The 19451-nt window shown below is 40.1% G+C and overlaps 2 protein-coding genes across 5 annotated transcripts; both read right to left on the bottom strand.

Annotated features, from left to right (window-relative positions):
* Positions 1-1378: 1378 nt before the first annotated feature.
* On the bottom strand, positions 1379-4189 carry npm3 (nucleophosmin/nucleoplasmin, 3). The gene is made up of 5 exons (XM_044213159.1): positions 3986-4189; positions 3713-3798; positions 3381-3500; positions 3202-3295; positions 1379-2426 (listed from the first exon to the last, which is right to left on the bottom strand). The coding sequence occupies exons 1-5, from the start codon at positions 4056-4058 to the stop codon at positions 2311-2313; spliced, it is 489 nt and encodes a 162-aa protein (XP_044069094.1). The 5' UTR covers positions 4059-4189; the 3' UTR covers positions 1379-2310.
* A 757-nt stretch (positions 4190-4946) lies between these two features.
* oga (O-GlcNAcase) lies at positions 4947-18587 on the bottom strand. Of its 4 annotated transcripts, none has more exons than XM_044213145.1 (19): positions 18033-18587; positions 17214-17265; positions 17006-17103; positions 16680-16810; positions 16360-16531; positions 16161-16259; positions 15762-16046; positions 15470-15628; positions 15159-15349; positions 14617-14880; positions 14305-14508; positions 13638-13812; positions 11995-12048; positions 10387-10472; positions 9169-9273; positions 8613-8704; positions 8318-8510; positions 8048-8207; positions 4947-7368 (listed from the first exon to the last, which is right to left on the bottom strand). In XM_044213145.1, exons 1-19 carry the CDS (start codon positions 18196-18198, stop codon positions 7232-7234), a joined length of 2823 nt encoding a protein of 940 aa, XP_044069080.1. In that variant the 5' UTR covers positions 18199-18587; the 3' UTR covers positions 4947-7231. The 4 variants fall into 4 exon arrangements, with proteins under 4 accessions (XP_044069080.1, XP_044069079.1, XP_044069082.1 ...); XM_044213144.1 differs by having other exon boundaries at positions 14602-14880; XM_044213147.1 differs by lacking the exon at positions 11995-12048 and having other exon boundaries at positions 18033-18586.
* Between the last annotated feature and the right edge of the window lie 864 nt (positions 18588-19451).

Consider the following 19451-nt stretch of genomic DNA (forward strand, 5'->3'; position numbering starts at 1 on the left):
GACAGATGGGAAAAACTTTCAGACTGGACTGTAGTTTATTGGCTATTTGCAGTTGACACTTATCTTCCAGATAAATCCTTTATTATACAGTCAGGTACAGCTAAGAAACACTTTCAAATGTGCAGTAAATGTGAGGACAGTCTGGCTTTGTGATTTTCTAGCTCCATGGCATTGCATCTCAGAATGAAGATAGTGCAATATGTCTACTTGAACAGGGGGGTTCTAATGAGACAGACTGAAATGACGGTCTGCAGATGAACCAGTTATACAATCGACTACATTGACGTGCTGTTTGTACAGTGCAGATGGGTTATTCAATTCAATTCAATTTTATTTATATAGTGCCAATTCATAACAGAAGTTATCTCATTGCACTTTTCCTATAGAGCAGGTCTAGACCGTACTCTTTATAATATTAATTACAGAGACCCAACAAATCCCACCATGAGCAAGCATTTGGTGACAGTGGCAAGGAAAAACTTCGTTTAAGAGGCAGAAACCTTGGACAGAACCAGACTCAATGGTGGGCGGCCATCCGCCGCTGCTGTGTTAGGTTTTGAGAGAGAGGGGGGGGGGGTTTGGGGGAGAGGGAGGCACAATGCAAAGACCACGTAGAATTTTAAAAAAAATGTTTATGTATGGGTTATGTAATGTGTATGTATTTGTCAATGATCTGGACCGTAACCTGATACAACCACATCTGCTTTCATAAAGCTTTGACTGATATCACGGTATTCACTGTCACCTTTCAGCCACTCCAATGAGTTGTCCATTGTTGGCGTCAGCTTGGCCAATAATTTTACACAGTTAACTTTAGGTAATAGTGCTTTCCGGGGCAATGTATTTATCCATTTGTCTAGCGCTCAGCTTTTCTTTTGCTTATTATTCTTGATTTGGCTTTTTTTTTTTTTTCCAGCCTGTAGACCCATTCCACTGAATTCAGCTGTGCAACCTTAAAGGCCCTGAGAACCTGTTTTCTCAATGAGTTTCTTACTGTGAGCAACAGGGTCCTACAAGAACACAAATTTAGAACAGTTTTGGATATTTCACTTACGAGATTTTTGTATTGTGTGAGTTGTAATGCCAGGCCATTGTCCATCAAATTGGATGAAACCACACCCACAAAGATTAGCTGAGTTTTTGAGTGTTAAACTCTGTTTTAAGTTTAATTTTGTTCATTTAAATTGATAATCTAAATAAGAGTTTGCAGTGGTTATAAACTGGTTGATACTGACTTAAGCACAAAGTGTCTACATTACAAACTACTTGCTGTGTATTTCAAAGAAAGCATTAAAGTTTAAAATGTATATATTTTAATGTAATAGGCTAAAAATGACTTTTTATGTAAATTCAAAAATGGGAAAAGAAAACACAAACATACTTTCTTGATGTATTCACTAGAAGTACAAAATTTTCACATCTATGATTGACATCTCACATAGAAAAACAGTATTCTGGAACTACAAACAACTGGAAATGGAGATACTCTTGTGCACCAACAACATTTAATAAACTGTATGTATGTTAATCATCTGACCATTCAGCTGGAATCACAATTAAAGCAAGGGTAGGTGATGTATTTCAGAAGCATTTTGTTATATTTGTTGAAATTCTCTTCACATCCCAACAGCAATCAATAAATCAAATGTTCTGGGAAAAAAATCCATCCATTTCATTCAGCCCGAATGCACTCATTGTGTATGAAAATGTGCTTTTGGGGCGTGGCTTTGGAGGGAGGCCTGAAGGGAGGGGGAAGGATTTTTTCATTTGGATACTTTCAAAATCTAGCTATCTCTTGCTAGTTTCTCCAACATTACCTACCCTAGCTTTAATCTGGCAACTCTTTTTTTCCCCAGTCTGACAAGCACAAGCACACGCACACACACTTTTTACTTTTACAAGAACAGTATCTTCAAACAATACCAGAATCCACTGGTGGTAAAAGAAGTTTTCCCACCACTGGTGCAATAAATCCCTGTCAGTGGTGACTGTATCATATACAGTATAACACTGGATAGCATTTAATAGCAAAAACAGTTCTTCTATAAGTGAACGTCCTTACCACAGTTAAATACACTGCTGAGACCAGTGAGAAAATGAGGAGCAGAGTGGCGAGAACACCAGAGCCCGTCATGATGTTCCTTCCTCCAACAGCATGTTCAGCTGCCACCACACTAAGCATTAACCTGGCTGTGTGGAATAAGTACTAAATTTGTAAAATGTGTCCATCTGGTACAAAAAACTTATTTCTTAAAACATATCAGCAAATGAGTGAGGCCTTTGCAAAAATCCATCAAATGACCTCTCCGCCTACTGCTTCTGCTTCTTCTTTGCTGGTTTAATGGGGGTGATCTCTTCTTCCTCGTCATCATCGTCATCATCTTCGTCATCCTCATCAGACAGGTCAGACTCGTCAACCTGTGAGGCTGCACAAGAACAGAAGACGATCGTAAAGCATTATCTTGGATTGAATCCTGGTATTATATTTAATCATCTGCCCTCTCAATTGACCTCATGCACAGTTAGTAATATGCAGCTGCACACACTCATCACAGCCAGTGGTGAGAGCCAATGAAGGTGTCTAATCCAGATCATGGAGCTTTCCCTGCAATACCGATAAATGTACATTTCACAGATTTCTTAAAAATAAGTTAAAATCTACTTTTAAAACTTAGAATTGAAATACATATCAAAAGTGTCACAGGTTTTGGGTTTTATTTAGAATGACACGACTTTTTATTGCCCAAAGATACATTTAACTTTTCATGTAGTTGGGCCAAATTCAAGGGAAACAGAATAAAGAAACAAGTATTTCAGCTAGCTATTCTAATATTATGTATCAATTAACCTGCCGATTATTTTCTCAATTTACTGACTGGTCAGTAAAATGACAAAAATTAGAGAAAAATATTAACCTACTAATACTAAATTTCAAAAAGTTGACAAGTATTCAAATAGCTTGTTTTGTCTAACCAACAGTCCAACACCGGTTGGAAAAAAATATATTCAGTCATTTGTTATTGGACTGGTGAAAATGTTGAATATCTTAGATTTCTATTCAATTATGTTTTTTAATAGCCTATTTATTGACTATTGGATATTCTGATAAAATCTTGCAGACAGACAGATACTCTCAGTGGGCCATTAGCACTGCAAGAGTTAAAAAGGGTTTTGTTAAGTGAAGAAGAACCGAAGTGTTACCTATGAGGTGTAACCCGCTAATGGTAACTGGTCCTGTCCCAGCCTTGAGCCGGATGGTCACTGGGGCTTTCAGCTCAAACTCTCCCAGACTCACCTGAGGAAAAGAAGGTAAAGGTTGAGATCCATCTCGATCACTTGTGGTACATTAATCTGCATGTAGAGAAATCACTACACTGTACCATGGGCAGACAGCTGATGTGCAGGTTGGCGATGGGCACTGAAATAGTCTTTCCTTGGTGGTTCATGGCCGTTACCTCCACCACATTACTCTCCTCCTTGGCACCCTCTCCCAAACAAACCTGCAGGAAACACAATAATGTATTCATTGACATTCATCCACATTGTTGGCAGCCAGATCTCAAAGTATAATTTGACTGGTGGATTTGAGTTGTAACTACATATAAAATATTAAAACAAAACTATGATTTAACAGCCTTGGATACTAAGATACACTGGATACTTTTGCATCCCGTGGATTTGATTATACAAACTCTGCTGCAATTGTACATACTGTTCTGAGTTCAAGGAAGTGCTCCAGGTCCTCCTCTTCGTCTCCTTGGAAAGTGTAGAAAGGAACTTTGGAGGACAGCTCGCAGCCTAAAAGACAAAACCACGGTAATTGTGTTACAATTTTTCGATTTCATGTAAGTTATTGTACTGGCTCATAGTATAAAAACATGTAGGACATATCAAAGCATGTTCTTCACTGTCGGAGCGTCACAGAAGAGACCCACGTGTGCGCCAACAGAGCCGAACTGATAAACTGTGTTGAAATGGTTCTTACTGAACAGGAAGCTCTCCAACTTTGATTGACCAGCTAGTCCGAGATCCGAGGATTCATCGTCGTGGAAAGACATTTTGTCAAAGCACTAACTTTGGGTTTGCTGTTACCACTTTATAACCAAATGAACCCTCCGCGACAAATAACAAGTGCGTCGCAAACTATGAGCATGCCTGACGCGTCATCACTGTGCGCCTTTTTTTTCTCCTCTAGACCAATCGACCAATACAGGCAATGCTCTTAAAATACCTGACGTTATCAAATAAAATGAAACAAATTAAAAAACAGTATGTTAAAAAAGCAATTAAAACTAAATAAACTAACAACTTAATAAGTAATAAGTAGAATAAAAAAGGATACATGGTGCTCACTACAAGGATTACAACAGCTGTTTAAAACTGTTAAATGTTTTTCTGTGTGTCTGCCTAGGGAACCAAAAAATTTTAACTAAAAAAGTTTACAATTAAAATTCAATTACAATTCCCTCTCAGCATGTATACGTTTTTTGCCCAATAACCTTATACAATCAAGACAAACTGGCTCTCTAAGAAGCATGTGTTCATAGATTATTACACAGTACATAAATGACATGAGAATTTATGTTTAAATACGATTTTCCTTAAGTCGAGGGCTTGTGTCAGGAATAATGTAAGGGCAGTTTACAACACCACAAATTTAAGCTTGTAAAAGTTTGAGCACAACACTGTAAAAACCCTAAAGGGACATTAAACCAAGGATCACTTTGTTGCTGACAGTGCCAAACTATGTGTATTTAGTGATGGAGACAGTTTAATAATTCTGTGTGTACAGGCATAACCTTCGTTTTATTTGTCAAAACAGAAAAGCTTCTTTCAGGGCAGAAAGAATAAAAACAACCTGTAAACTGGACAGAAATGTTCACCCCTTTCAGTCCAGACAGGTTCACAGAAAGATCTGTGCAACACAAAGGAGACAAAGCCACTTATTATGGTTTATTAGTTTTAATATTATGTATCTTACATACAAATTTTACATGGTAAACTGTCACTTTTATGAACCCCCCAACCCTAAACTCAGATAACCAAAATGTACTTGTACTTGGAGCCCTCTCTCTCAGTCAAAGCCCATTTCTATGAAAGCCTGTTGACAGAGGAGAAAGCTCGAGCATCGACAAACTGCAAAATGAACCATTTAAAACAAGCGTGAAAATTCTGCTGTCATTTCAGAAGACAAAGAGCAGATCTGTTGGTGAGTTTCGCACGTTGCTGAAACACAGCCAGGGAGGATGGCTGTACAGGCCAGGGCGTTGTTACAAGGCCAGCATTTCCTTTTCCTTAAAGGACAACAGAATGCTAGCCATATTTTCAATAAAGATATACAAAATAATAACACTTTATGACTGACAGTGCTAACAGACTGTCTACCAACTACAGTATTATGCTCATAGAGGTGAGTGGCATGCTTCTTCTTCTATATAGCACAAGATGAGGTTATCCTAATGACCGCCACACCAAATTCAATACACCTCATGCACATTATGAATGCACACAGTATCAAAACATCACATTGGCAGGCGGCTACTGAAGAGCAACTGATGATCCTCATATAACCAACAGAACAATCCTATCTATAATCCGTTACTACATACATTTACAAAAACAAAAGGGAAATGCGTCAGAATATAAAACATTCAATGGACAGATAGGAAAAGGTCTTGGAATTTCTGCTCCAAGCCCCCCACACCTACACAGTTCAACAGTGTGGGAGTCAGTGCCACTTTGGTGACAGAATTTAACAACCTCTGCGATACTAAGAGTGCTTGGCAAGGCTCAACTGAGAAGACATTCATTTGAGAGTATGCAATGTAATGCATGAAATGACAAGCAAAAGATAACTTTTTAGCACAGCACATCACTTGAACATAGCTCAGATTCCTTCTGCTTTACAAGTCAGGTTTGGAATTAGTGGTTAAGAAGAAACTGAGCAGCTTCATGACAGTGGGAGGGTTGATGCTGATGATGAGACGGTGTGAGCTTTCTGTGACAGAGACATCCCTGTCAGTTAGTTTAGGTTTACTGAAGGATTTCTGTGCTGGAGTCTGGGATCTGGCAGGGCAAAACTAAGACATGCGACTGTCAATGTCAGGCTGCAACTCTGGAATTTGAGCAACAACAAGGCAGATATCCAAAGTCACCCTTCTCTAGCTCTGTCTGAGTGACATGTAAGAAAGCCTTTACACAGAAGACACTGGGGTCTGCAATATAAACCTAAAATACAAAGGCAATGAACCAAAAGGCAATAGCTTCAAGGGGAAATAAGCAAAAAACAGCAGATTAAAAAGAAAAAAATGGCCACAAGCAAAGCACTGAACAGAAATTGGCTGAGAACCATGTTTGTAAAATTGGAAGCTTTTCTATTGCTTTCCAAATGTCTACTATTACTTGAATGGAAATTCAGAGGACCTCCTGGTTGAGTCTTCTACAGTCTCAACAAATACTTTCCCTTTGCTGGTCTGTGAAGATCTTTTATTAAGGGTTTTACAAGAAAAGGTACACATTTTCCAACCTTCATGTGTTCATATGCACATCACTTTTTGTTAGAAAAAAGCCACTTAAAAGGCTTCTTTCTCCTAGTCTACTGTGGAGCAACTGGAAATACCATGATGTGCTGATGGAAGGCAAACTCTAACATAGCACCTCACATCCTGTATGAAGGTGTCCTACTTCTGCCAACAGCTATATCTCTAAGTTAAAGCTGGGAAAGCAGGACATAGGGATAGTAAGACTCTACCTGAGACACAGGCCGCCCTCGTTTTACAGCTCTGCCTCCATTTCAGATACAGACACTTTGCGTTAGGGCATGCAGGCGATATCCATGTAATGGCTACTGGATTAAATCAGAAAAAGGCTTAAAGGAGTTATCACTTCCTGCCTCCTGGAGGTATACGAGTAGTGGAACCCCAGAAATCAATGCTGGAGTGCCACTCTTCCATGTTGGCTCAAATCAGCTGACTACAGATCACTCCTCGGCTTTTTAGCTTCTGATCTGCTGACTCAAACAGAGCCGTAACATCTAAGGGCAGCACAAGGAATCTGTGTGTGCGACTGCTGTGCTTCTGTACACAAATCCTAAAAAGAGGTTTCCCGGGGCTAGCCCAGATGGTAATGTAGTATAAAATCATCATGGAAGTTTTTCTCATGAAGGTAGCAAACATGTTCAAGCCACGTTGACTTGCTCTCTCTCCGCCTGTTATTGTAGCAAGACATTTCTTCATAGGCTGCGCCCCATAATGATGACATCTTTGGGGAAGCCCTCCATTTTGGCCACTTCAAAGCATCCCAGCTTACTATAGAAGTCCAACATTCTCTTATCAGTCTGACGAACCTTACAGAATGCACCATGGGACCCTGGAAGTGAAAAACAAAAATGGAGTCAGTAAAAAATAATTCCAAAAATTGTCTTCCCGACAATCAGTATGGCCAAATATGGTATTAAACTGATGATAATCTTCTACTGTGTCCCCAACCAATAATAAACTGGTTCAAGACCTCTGTCACAGGAGAGATTATTTCAGGCGGTCCTTGAAAGCCCCTTTTTCTGTCTGTATCAGATTACTAGTCAACAAGGTTCATTTTTATAGTTGGGTTTGGATGACATAATTCTATATTTCTGACCCTTGAATCATACTTTACTTGCTAAATGGATGTTAAATAAGGCAAAAGAACTTCATGATACAAACAGAACATCTACACAAAGGGAACTCAAAGGGATGCATTTTAACATTTCATGGATAAACTATGTCTTATGAAAACTCTACTCAGAAACATGCTTGTTATTTTGGACTCTGGTCTCATTTTCACATTACATCTAGATAAGATCAGTGAGCCTGCTTGTTTTCAACTTTAGAAACAGCCAAAGTGACACTGTTGTTTAAATACATGGACTGATTTACACCTCTGTCTTAGGTAAAATTAAATATTCTAACACCCTCTTACCAATACAACTAATACAATATGTTCTTTCTGTAGTTAGCACTAGTAGTAGCAATGAACTTTGTTGTCATAAATGAAGACGGCTGCCACCTACCATTGGCCTTAAGAGAAGATAGAAGACATCCCATCATGCTTTTTGCCACACTTGGGTCAGTGACCTTGGCGTGAATGTCAACCTTGATGAGAGAGGGAAAGTTGGAGTGGAAAGAGTCTGGAAGACCCTCCTCCTCTTCATGGAAACTCAGCATCATCTTCTACAGGGGTGACAGACAGATGATAAAGTAAAATTCAACCATAGGAGACACAATCGTATGTCATCCAATACAGATACTATGATAGTAAGAGAGATGGATTAAGATCCTACCTCAGCCTCTGTGAGGTCCTTCTGACAGTCAGGTTTGTGGTATTTCTCTTGCATGAAGGGAATCCAGCTCAACTTGCATTTCTTGATGAAGGGCTCGACATCAACGGTACCAAGAGCATAACCGCAGATCCCTTCATCATCCTCTAGCACAAATCCATACTCTGAACTCAGTGTCAGGAGACCTCCTACTAACCTGTGAATAAACAGTGAGGATTTTGTCAGCCATGTTGATTTGCACTGCAGGGAAAAACTGTAGGCTTTCGTCTGGGCTGATGTAAACAAATACATGTTTTACCTGTCTCCTATGAGGTCAGAATCCTCATCACTGAAAGGTACATCTTCCATTCCTTCACAGTACATTTCTTTACAGATTTTATAAACTGCAGCCTACAAAAAGAAAGACAGATACAGATACAGCTGTTATTGTAATGGATGAGTTGCAACACTCAGAATAACTTGACCAATTATGACGCCCTTTAACACTGGATTTAAAAGCCAAAGTTAAGCCCAGAAAATTCAACAACGAATGCCAATGTGCTTAAAGAAATTTTAGAAATACAAAATCTGAAGCTGTCTTTACATTCAGTACATACAGTATGCTGCTGATGTACAGAGCAGCTGAGCATAGCATTGTGGCACATTAAGCGCAGAGCATTCATAGTTTAAACTAGGCCAGTTCTGCTGGGAATACAAACAATTGGCCAACATCATTCCATTTATAATGTTTTGGTTATAACATTATTAACGCTTAGTAACTCTTGGTAGAAATTTGGCATTTGGTGGAAATGCTCTACTTCTGGTAAGAATAAGGTGCACAAGGGCATGACTAAACACACAAACAAAGATCTTACCTCATCTTTGGGAAAGTACGGCCTTATGGAATAGAGTTTGGAGGTTGGCATTGAAGGTGGAGGTTGGTAGAAAAGATCGTTTGCCCCTTCGATTGGCAACAATCTCTGTGGGTATCAAAAGAAACAGGTTCAGTTTCACTGAGACCAGGTGGGGTGCTGCTTTGGCTGATTGCCTCACTGTGCATTTGCACCAGTTGAGCCACTATCAAACCAAAAGGAACTACAGATGAGAGCAAAGTGCTTTGGAATGACAAATATTGGGGGGAAAAAAATAAAAAATCATATAAACTGACATTCCTTATTGATCTGACAGTGGACAACAAGAGCAAACATCACATCTTTCTCATTTTAGGAAAACTAGAGGAACATAGCATAACAAGCACATACATATTTGCTTTTCAAATATAATAAAACAAGGGTGGTATTTTGGTCTGACTAAGGCTTTACTGGCTGAAGGAGATGCTCCTTTCCCTTTTGTAAGACATCGCAATATTTCGCTGCGCAGGACCCTCCTGTTGAGAAAAATAATGATGCTGGCGCAGAGAGACAGAGAGAACTCCAGGAAAAAAACCAGAGGCAAATTAAATGTGAGCGAACTGAATCATTCAATAGCATTTCAGTTGTCATCATAAGTCTTGATGCTCTCCAAGGATGGAGATAGTACTTTTGGCAGGACAGGTGTGTTTGATCATGGAGTTTTCCCATTGCAAACATGCTTGCATTCTCGCGGGCGCTGCGATGCTTGCGCGTGCGCTTGCAAAGGGTTGGCTTGGTAATTTGTGTGCTGTGCTTTCCTGCAAAGAAATGAGATGTCATGAAAATAAAACCTAGCCATGCTCGCTTGCGCTGCGTGCGCTAGGGAAAAGCAGCATCTCCTTGGGCAGTTGCTGAAAGAAATTCAAATTAATCAATAAGAAAATGCCAGGCCAAACACTGGCTGTAACCTCTTTTGTCAGGATGGGTTTCAGGTCACCCATTCCCCTCCCACAGACAGATAATATCCCAAAGTAACACAAGGACATGAACTTCTTTGGAGAAGTTTTTTGGAGAACAATTGAAGGGGATGGAACCCGGATGTTATGAAGCCCGACCCATTACAATCAGCTCACCTTCGACAGACCAAAGCCCTTCATACCTATGCACATATTACCATTCTCTTCTTTGCTAACAACACTCTTTTTTTCCATTTGATTGCTGTAAATTCAGTGCATTAGATACCTGGAACTCTCCTGCTAGACCTCCCCTAAAGGCCCAGGGCTCTTGGTCTCCTCTAAGGAATTGTGCTGAGGACTGACTACGACACCCTGTTAGGAGCAGAGCCAAGCGGACATTGTTACCACAGGATGGGGCTCTCTGACACAGATGAAGCGAGTGGGGAGATGGGAAGGAAGGGGGTCATATGTATCTAATAGCATAATTCGTATAAATAAATATATATTTTTTAAATCATTAAAACTTTAAAAAGGACCTAATTTGGAATAGATATATTATATTCAGAGGAAATATTTTATGGGGCTCAAGCAACTAAAGCTTACGTGTTTGTAAGAGGAAATCAGGCCCAAGATATAAATTATTCAAAAAATCCTTTATGAGCTCTGCACCTTAAATTATCCGTTAATACAAAAATGTCAAACTGCTCCATATAATACAATACGCAGGTCTTAAGTAATAAGTTCTTTCATGCAGTGGAACACACGCTCTCCGAAAACTGAAGAGATAACTGAATTAAGTGCAGTTAAGCCCCCAGTAAGGGTAATACTCATCTGAAAATCTGACAGACTTCATAAATGTTATACTGACCATCAGAACCAAAACCCATACTGTCTACGGACTACAAAAGTAAGCTTCAGCTGCTGTCACCCCACTGATTTTAGCACCCCGTGTGAAGTCACATTCTCATCTTATCTGCTTCGTCACATGACTGGGGAGCATGAGTCATCAAACCAGGAAGACAGAACGAGAGGTAATATGAACATTCCCTGAGTTAAAGGGCCTCTCAGCTTACTATTAAAAGCCACAATCATACAGACCAAAGATAAAATACGCTGCAGGGACAACGCATATAAAGACAAGTATATATCTCAAGCACACAGGGCTCTTAGAGTCTGCATACAGTAGCGTTGCTGCTAACGAAGTCTAACCCTGGTTGACGAGAAGCCCTGTCATGTGACCAGACAAATGCAGCGGACAATTAACACTGCTTTACATATGAACCTCACCCTGATACCTAAAACAATTCCTCTGATGAACTGACACAACACAGCACGCAGATGCACCCACGAGAGGAACCCTGAACTTGTTGCTTACTCCAATTAAAAACCACGAAACAGACAAAAGAATGATCTCTTAGTGGATTACTTCCACCTGATCAATTCAGACTGCATTGTCTTAACACAATCACAGTTATGCTGAAAACATGCAACTCTTGTTCTTGCATGGTCCAGGTGTGTGTGTGAGCACATTTATCATAACTACACAGTCAGAAATATCCCTGAGTAGGATGAAGATCATGTGCCGTGGTTAAATTTCAAAGCCAAGTGTAAATTCCCTTGAATAGGTGCATCAGGCTGGTCTGAGCCATTTCTATAGGCCTACTGATAGAAACAAAAAAACAAGTTAGAGAGATGCTGCCAAAGAGAGAAATTTGGGAGTTAACACTTAGGATTCAAAGCTAAATCGCTGCGCAAAATGTGACTTCATCCGGAGGGCTACGTCCTTTCCTCCATATCAGTCTTTTACATTTATAAATCTAGTTTATGAAAAAAATGTAATAAATCCCTTTCAAAAATGAACAAAAGAAAGAGACAACGCAAGCACTGTGCATACATCGGCCACTGTCGATCCAATAGCAGTAGAAACTTGTACTGTGGATTCTTCCATCTGTACATAGTGAAGGGAGAAAACAGTAGAAAATAGTAATTAGTAAGTGTTCTCAGTACAATAACCAGGGAGGTTTTGACTCAGTGCCGGCTGCACAGCTTCTATTAAGGGGAAACATGGGGGACTGATTTAAAAACCTGCTAATAGCAACAGCACAAGTCAACAGTTAGAATATTCAAAGATAACTATATATATGGGGCACTTGATTTTCTCAATGTTGCTAAAGTGGTTATAATCGTTTACTGATGCATTACGCCAGTAGTGGAGATTTTTGATGTGGTTTTGCCAGTGTGGGTATGCTGCCTGCTGTGTACTGAGGGCTAGAGTCCTCAGCTTTACCATATAGCCGGACAGGACAGAAACCTGCGAATGAAACTGGGTTACAGGGGGTAACCTACAGGCCATGCTGGTGCTTCAGACTATTCAAAAGAACACTCCAAAAAAGATGGAGATGTTATCACAAGGCTGAATGTCACTCAAACTGCATCACAGTGCACCATCTGAAAGAATGAAAGAAAGTGTGGGGTGAAGGGAGAGGGAGAAAGTAGGAGGGAAAGAGAGAAAGAATATCCTCTCTTATACAAGGTGATGGATGCCACCCTGATACAGATTGAGCAAATGATTCAGAGGGTTAAAATCCACCAACAGCCTAATTTTAGAGACTACTCAGGGAGGCAACAACACAAAACTTCCTGTAATGTATTCATATGGTTCATGTTAAAACCCGCTGAAAAAACAGAGACCAATTCAGAGATTTCTGACTCAGTTTATGCACCAGAATGGCCTTCCACAGTCAGTCAGTCAACTTTCTCTCCAAGCTCGCGTGCGCGCTAGGGCATGGAGGAGGGGGGGATGGGGACTTCCCCCTGGCTCCCATCCCCACAGACAGAGAGATGGAAGCAAGTGTGTCTGTGTGGGAATGCAGCAGTGATGTTACTGGATACACAGCAAGCAGCAGTAACCCTGCTGGGTCGTTTGCCACAGAGACCCAGTTTAGATATCACCAAGATGGAGTGGCTAGTTATGGAATAAATAAGGAGGATGCTAGCAGTGCAAGCGGCATTCAGTCAGATGAAAAAAAAATTATAAAAGAAAACAATCAACATGTGTGAAACAAGAGCAATTAATAGAATCCTAACTACTGAGTGGTGATGCATCTGGCCTGATCTGTGCTAAGCTGATCAATAATAAACTGCCATCAATTAAACTGGGGGTTTTAGTCACTACTCAGATTCTCACCTTGTATACAGGTGGTGGCCAAGATCTCTAGGAGCCATATATCTCCAAGTCTTTGATCAGTAATATTACCATCTGTTAAGCAGACTGTGCAAGATGTGTGAAATAATTATAAATTTGCCTCATTAAACTACATAGCACTGGACTACAACATAATCCATGCAGTTAAATAATCAATCATTACAGTGCTTTTTCTTTATATAATCTGAATTATTTTGTTAAGTGATTGAATGAATTGTGTGTCTCTAAGAATCTCTAAGAATAACAAAAGTCAGGACTATCAGACTTGATCAGACTATTACTATGCTACTGCTCGCTAAGAGTAAGCGCCTTATGGTTCCACTCATACATACCTAGCCACTGGACAAAAGACTTGACCATAGAAATGATGCTCTTGATGTCCCAGATGTAAGAGTAGAGGTCGTATAGGATGGTGCGGTTGGCTGAATTGGACAGCCGCGTGAACATCTGGATGACTGAGCAGCACATCTCCTCAAACTTCTCTGCCCTTAATTGCCATTCTGCTACCTGCAAGCAACACAGTGATTGGAAATAAGAACAAATAATGTAGAAAAAGGACAGGACTCACCATTTTGGTTTGTAATAGACCTTTTAACACAGCAGACATTTTGATTTGTCATAGTAGGAAAAGCACAGGGTTTACTCATAACATTAACAAAGGTTCTGTTTTATTTAAGTCTTGACAATGTTGGCATGATGTCATTTTATTATTTACACCTATGCTTTTCTGTGACATGTCAAAATGTCTTCAGAGAAAAAGGCAGATGGTTTAATAAGGGAAGTTGTAGTTTACACAAATACACAGAACGCAATGCTCTGTGGTGCAAGCTCCATCTTCTATCATAACCACACCACCCAATGGGCAGTATGGGTAGTACACATCCACCATTTTGTTTTCAGCAACCAGCATTACCACAAGCAAGTTCAGTTAATAATGAACTAATTTCCCAGATAGACCTCTATCTCTCAACTCTCATTAATTACAATCAATTAACTCACCTTTTCAGTTTCCTTTCTCTTGCAGTTGACACTGACGACGCTGCTGTTAGCTCTTAGCCAGTTGAACTCCTTTAACATCTGCACAGCCTTGTTTCCATGTTCATAAGGCAGGTAGAAGAGCTCTGCCAGCAAACTCAGGTCCTCAATTGTGAGGGGCTCTGCTGTGAACAGGGGCTTTTCGTTGGGCCCCGGCACAAACACTTCCTGAGGACACAAACCAGCAATAATGTGACTTTGAATGGAATCCTAATTTGTTTTTGCCTTCAATTGCAGATGTAAGGGAAAAAAGAAACTCACGAATGTTTGCAGCACCTGTTTGAGCTGATCATCTGTTTGCATAGGGGCGATATCGCTCCCAGAGTCCTCCTGGATAGACTCTTCAGGGGACTTTGACTCTGCCAGACTCTCCTTGTCTGTATCCATGGGTTTCAGGTCCTCAGCCATCTTGTCAGCTAAGATAGGACTAACATGTTTCTCTTCTGGGTCAGCTTCTGCTTCTGGCTCAGGCTCATCTACCATCTTCTCAACCACCATCTCCATGGGCTCCTCATCTGAATCCTTCTTTTCCACCTCCACCTGCACAGATGCAGTATAAAAATACTTGTATATATATAGATGCTCTCCTCTTCAAGAAACAAATGTTAAATAAAGAAATTGAATTTTCTGTATTGTACCAAACCACATAAATCATTACATAGTTGCTAGTTAATCAGGGGCCCAATCGGTAATTCTTAACTGTATAAATGACAATATATTCACATCAATAGGGAACTTGATTTCTAGAAGAAGCATGCAGTACTCATTCCGGTCATTCAAGCGCTACTTTTTTGTCTCATAGTAACAATAAAACTCACCTCCTCTACCTCCTGAGGTCTTTTTGCCATGGGGTGTGAGAGTGGATCCAGACAGAGAGGTGGCATGGCTGGAGACATGATGGGCTGCTGGAACACAGTTGTGACTGTTGTGGAAGAGCACAGAGAGGGAGCAGCCATGGATGACACGTCAATGGCTGTGCTTTTGGCACCACTCTGAGGCACCTGTCGGCCTGAAAGAAAAGAATTATCATTTTAGGCTGTCCATGCCAACACTATGCGTGTGTTCCAAGTATTACTGGTAGGAAATCCATTAGCATAGACATATGATATAATAATGGGACTGCTCTTACTGTTGTATTGATGAGGAACACAAAATTCCCCTAGCCATTCTGTGAGAGCCAGTTTCAGAGCAAGCTGTGGGCTGTAGAGCATGTCTGTCTCCAGTTCTTCATCACTGCCCTCATTCTCTAACTTGATTTGGATGGACACTGTGCTGTCCTCACCATCCGCTGGTAAGAGCAAGATGGAGAAACAAACGATGATTGATGAATGACCTGCATTACAGTATAACCTCATACAGAGAGGTCACAGTGTATCCACATCAAAACATTATAAATTAGTAAACTTTTGGATCATACTTACTCATGACCACATCCTTGCGCACCCCATTCATATTAGACTTGTACCAGGTGGCCAGAGTGTGGATCGCTACAAAGTTGGACTCAAACTCGCAGTTAGGGTTGGTGAGGACTCCCTTCAGCCTGGGGATGAGCTCTGTAGAGCGGCCTTTGTATGGACCCAAGAAAAGCCTTTTCTGGTCATAATCATTGGCGTGAATGTTGTCCCAGATCACTGGGGCTCTTCTTAGGATTTTTGACACCTCCTCAATAGATTCCACTGTGATATCTTTGGACACCACCTTAGGGCCTGCAGAAAACATATTCCAATTAATAATTGTATCTACTACACTGAAATGTATGACTGTATGCTTAACAGAAGCAATGGTGTCGGTCAGTTGACAGGAAACTGTGTTAGACTCACCTGTCCATAGCACGTCAATGTCAGGCAGTAGCTTCTCTCCTACTGTGTGGAGGTAGGGGGACTGAGGGACATTTGGGTAGCAGAATGTTCCACAGTACTCTGTATTTCAAGGCAAGAAAACAAACAAATAATGAATAAACAAGTAGATAAAAATAATTGTGTAAAATGTGCAAAGGATTAAGACATAGAACTGAGGTACCTGTGGGACAGAAGAGGAAGGTTTCGGGCTCTCCCAGGTACTGGTAGATTTCGTTGGTAATGGAAACCTGAGCATGCGCAAATGAGCTGAACACCTCTTTGTCAGCAGGGCACATGTTGTGGTCAATATCGTCAAAAAGTAAGGCAAATGACTTGCAGCCAAAGTGAGAAACCTGAGGGGGAGAGAAAGGGGTTGAACATGAAATCCAACAAAATAGTTAAAGAATGACACAGAGTGTAAGATACATGGAACTCTTGAAGACACGTATCAAGAGTTTTAACACACTGTTCATGCTACGGTCATGCAAAATGTTGCAATACCTGATCAAGTTTCCTCTTGAGTGCAGAAACCTCTTTCTGATTGGAGAAGGTGATGTCCAGTCCAGGGGAAATGGCATATATGAACTCTATCCCATGCTCTTTAGCAGCACCAATTAAAGTCATGAGTTGCTCTAGGAGATAGTTGGAGAAAACCACTCACTGAATGCATTATTGTGCATTTAAAACAACTTATCTGAAAACCTTTTTCCACTTCACCCATGTTTGAAACTGGAATATGCAAACTGTCCTTTAACTTAGATAACTAGGCATTATTCATTTTCCTTGCCCTAATACGACTGATCCCAAGATCTGTTCTTAATAGTCACCTGCTTCTTCCACTGAGTACAGCTCTCTCCAGAACATTCTGTGTTTGTAGTCATCTTTGGGTGCATAAAGGTATGTATTCAGTCCCCATTTTTGCTGCCTGTGAAGTGCAATGTTGTACAAACTCAGTATAACAACCCAAATCATCTAGCTATAATGCTATTAATCATTAATATGCCTGCTTAAATAATTTCACATAGTTCATCATACCTTCTGAACAACTCTTTCCTCTGCTCCATTGTCCATGGTCGACCATAAAAGCCTGCATCAGCAAACAATACATTCAGATGATAATCAACTACATTTCTTGTGCATAATGAGCTGCTTGACTGCTACAACTAATAATTAGCCCCTAGGTGTAGGCTGGGTTGGAAATGCCATTAGACAATGCAATGTTTGCTTATTTATACTGTTACAGTTTTTCTGTACTTTTTTCTATGAATTGTCAAAAATTACCATTTTAAGTTGGGTCACTGAAGGCCAATACTATGTCATAATTTTTCTTATTTAGTTTGACCAGAAGCCAAACCACACAAAATGTATACACTATTTATAATATGACACAAACAAAAGCAAACAAGTATTCACCTTAGTGAAGTCGTAACCTGCCAACGTTTGGTATATTTACTTGACAAATGACTATCAAAATTAATCCTATATCAACATTGGAATTACTGTTGATCACTGAATATAAATTATATATATTAATAACTGAATATAAATTCAACGATCTGCCCGTGAACAACGTGTGATGATATATAATTTGCAAACATGATTCATTTGATTAGCGTTTAACATATGACTTGAGTTTTTTTTAGACAACTCACAATCGATTTCTGACTATTGATTTCCAAGTGTTATCCAGTTGTACAATAGCCTAATTACTTGTATTTCCAATTGATAACAATAATCAGCCTCCCCAGGAAGTAGGATTGCTGCAGCATTTCGATGCCCTATTTATGAGTGTGTGCAGGTCACAACTGGATCAAATGTCAAATTTGATTGTTTTCACTCTATATTCAATATTACCTTCCACGACTCCACTTATGAATTTTCTGTGGCCCGTCGCTTCGACTGCAATGCTGGACTCTTCCACCGGGACAGGGGCCTCGGCACAAGCCTCTCCGGAGACTGGGCTGGGGCTCGGCTCACCGTCCACTGGAGGCGTCTCCAGCGTCTTATCTTTTTGAACCATTGTTAGAGATTTCACTCGGTGGAAAGTTACCAAATTCTGATGAATTCAGAGAGCACCGAGTTATTTTTAAATGTAGTCTAGCAGACAAATTCGCCAAGCAAAACCTGGAGTCAATAAATCGCGTCACCGTCTGTCTAACGATAACGTTAGCTATCTTACGGTATTAGCGAGTCTATCAAAATTGTCGAAAAAATAGCTACTGCTTCTACGAGATGTAATCGAAATTACTATCAGGTGATACAGTACAAATTTTATGTTGGTTAATATATCCGGAAAAACAAGACGTCCGTTTGTTTTTGTCCGATCATTTTCTCCTCTTTATCGTAGATAGATTTGCCCTGTTTCAGTCGGTTCTTCCTGTTTACACCGAGTGCGCATGCTCATGGGACTAGATTAAACCAGTCAAAACTAGATCTGCGTGACAAAAAATCGCAAAGATGTCACCATGGCAAAGAGATATATGACATTTCTACTCAGCAACGCTAAAAAAATCCACCTCTAGCGAACATTACAAAAGGTACAATTATCTGTTTTTGAAACCATACAATTGCCGCTTACAGGCAATTGATTTATGAAGGAAAATGACAGCATTCGCAATTGTACAAAATGTCTTAATTGAGATATTTAGTTCTAAAACAATTAAGGAATAGTACTCGAGCCTGATTTATTTATGTTATTGCGGGCAATAATAATCTCGCTGAGTTATCAAGGACCCAGGTTAATAATTGTTCGCAGAATTCCTAAATTTGAAGAACACGTTTAGATAACCCTCATTCAAATGATTGTGTTGAATATCTCAACAGCTTTCTAATTTCTTGGGATTCCAGTCCATATTAGGAATGCAGCTGAGCTCCAACACCACATCCAAAGGGGAGGTGCTGCTCATCTCTTATGACCTGAGCCTGTCAGCAAAAATACACATGCTTTGTTCTAAATCACCAGGAAATATCCTATTATATTTTTGCATAATTACCCAGAACTTCTAATACAGCAAGTAACCCCCACCCAAAGGAAGCACAATGTGCATGAGTTAATGGAAGCCAGTGCTGTTTAGAGGAGAGGTCCTTTCTCCTTTGTGATAGGCTTTTTTCACAGCAGACATTTTGACTTAAAGGGAAAGCACAAGTTTTACTAATTACATGAAAGATAGCTCTTTTCTATTTAAGTGTCCCAATATGCCCCGACAGTGTGCCAGTGAGTCAATTAGACCTTTTTCCTCAGACATTTTGGCATGTCATAGCAGGAAAAAGCAC

Source organism: Siniperca chuatsi, linkage group LG11 (assembly GCF_020085105.1).
Source record: "Siniperca chuatsi isolate FFG_IHB_CAS linkage group LG11, ASM2008510v1, whole genome shotgun sequence".
NCBI classification, from domain to species: Eukaryota; Metazoa; Chordata; class Actinopteri; order Centrarchiformes; family Sinipercidae; genus Siniperca; species Siniperca chuatsi.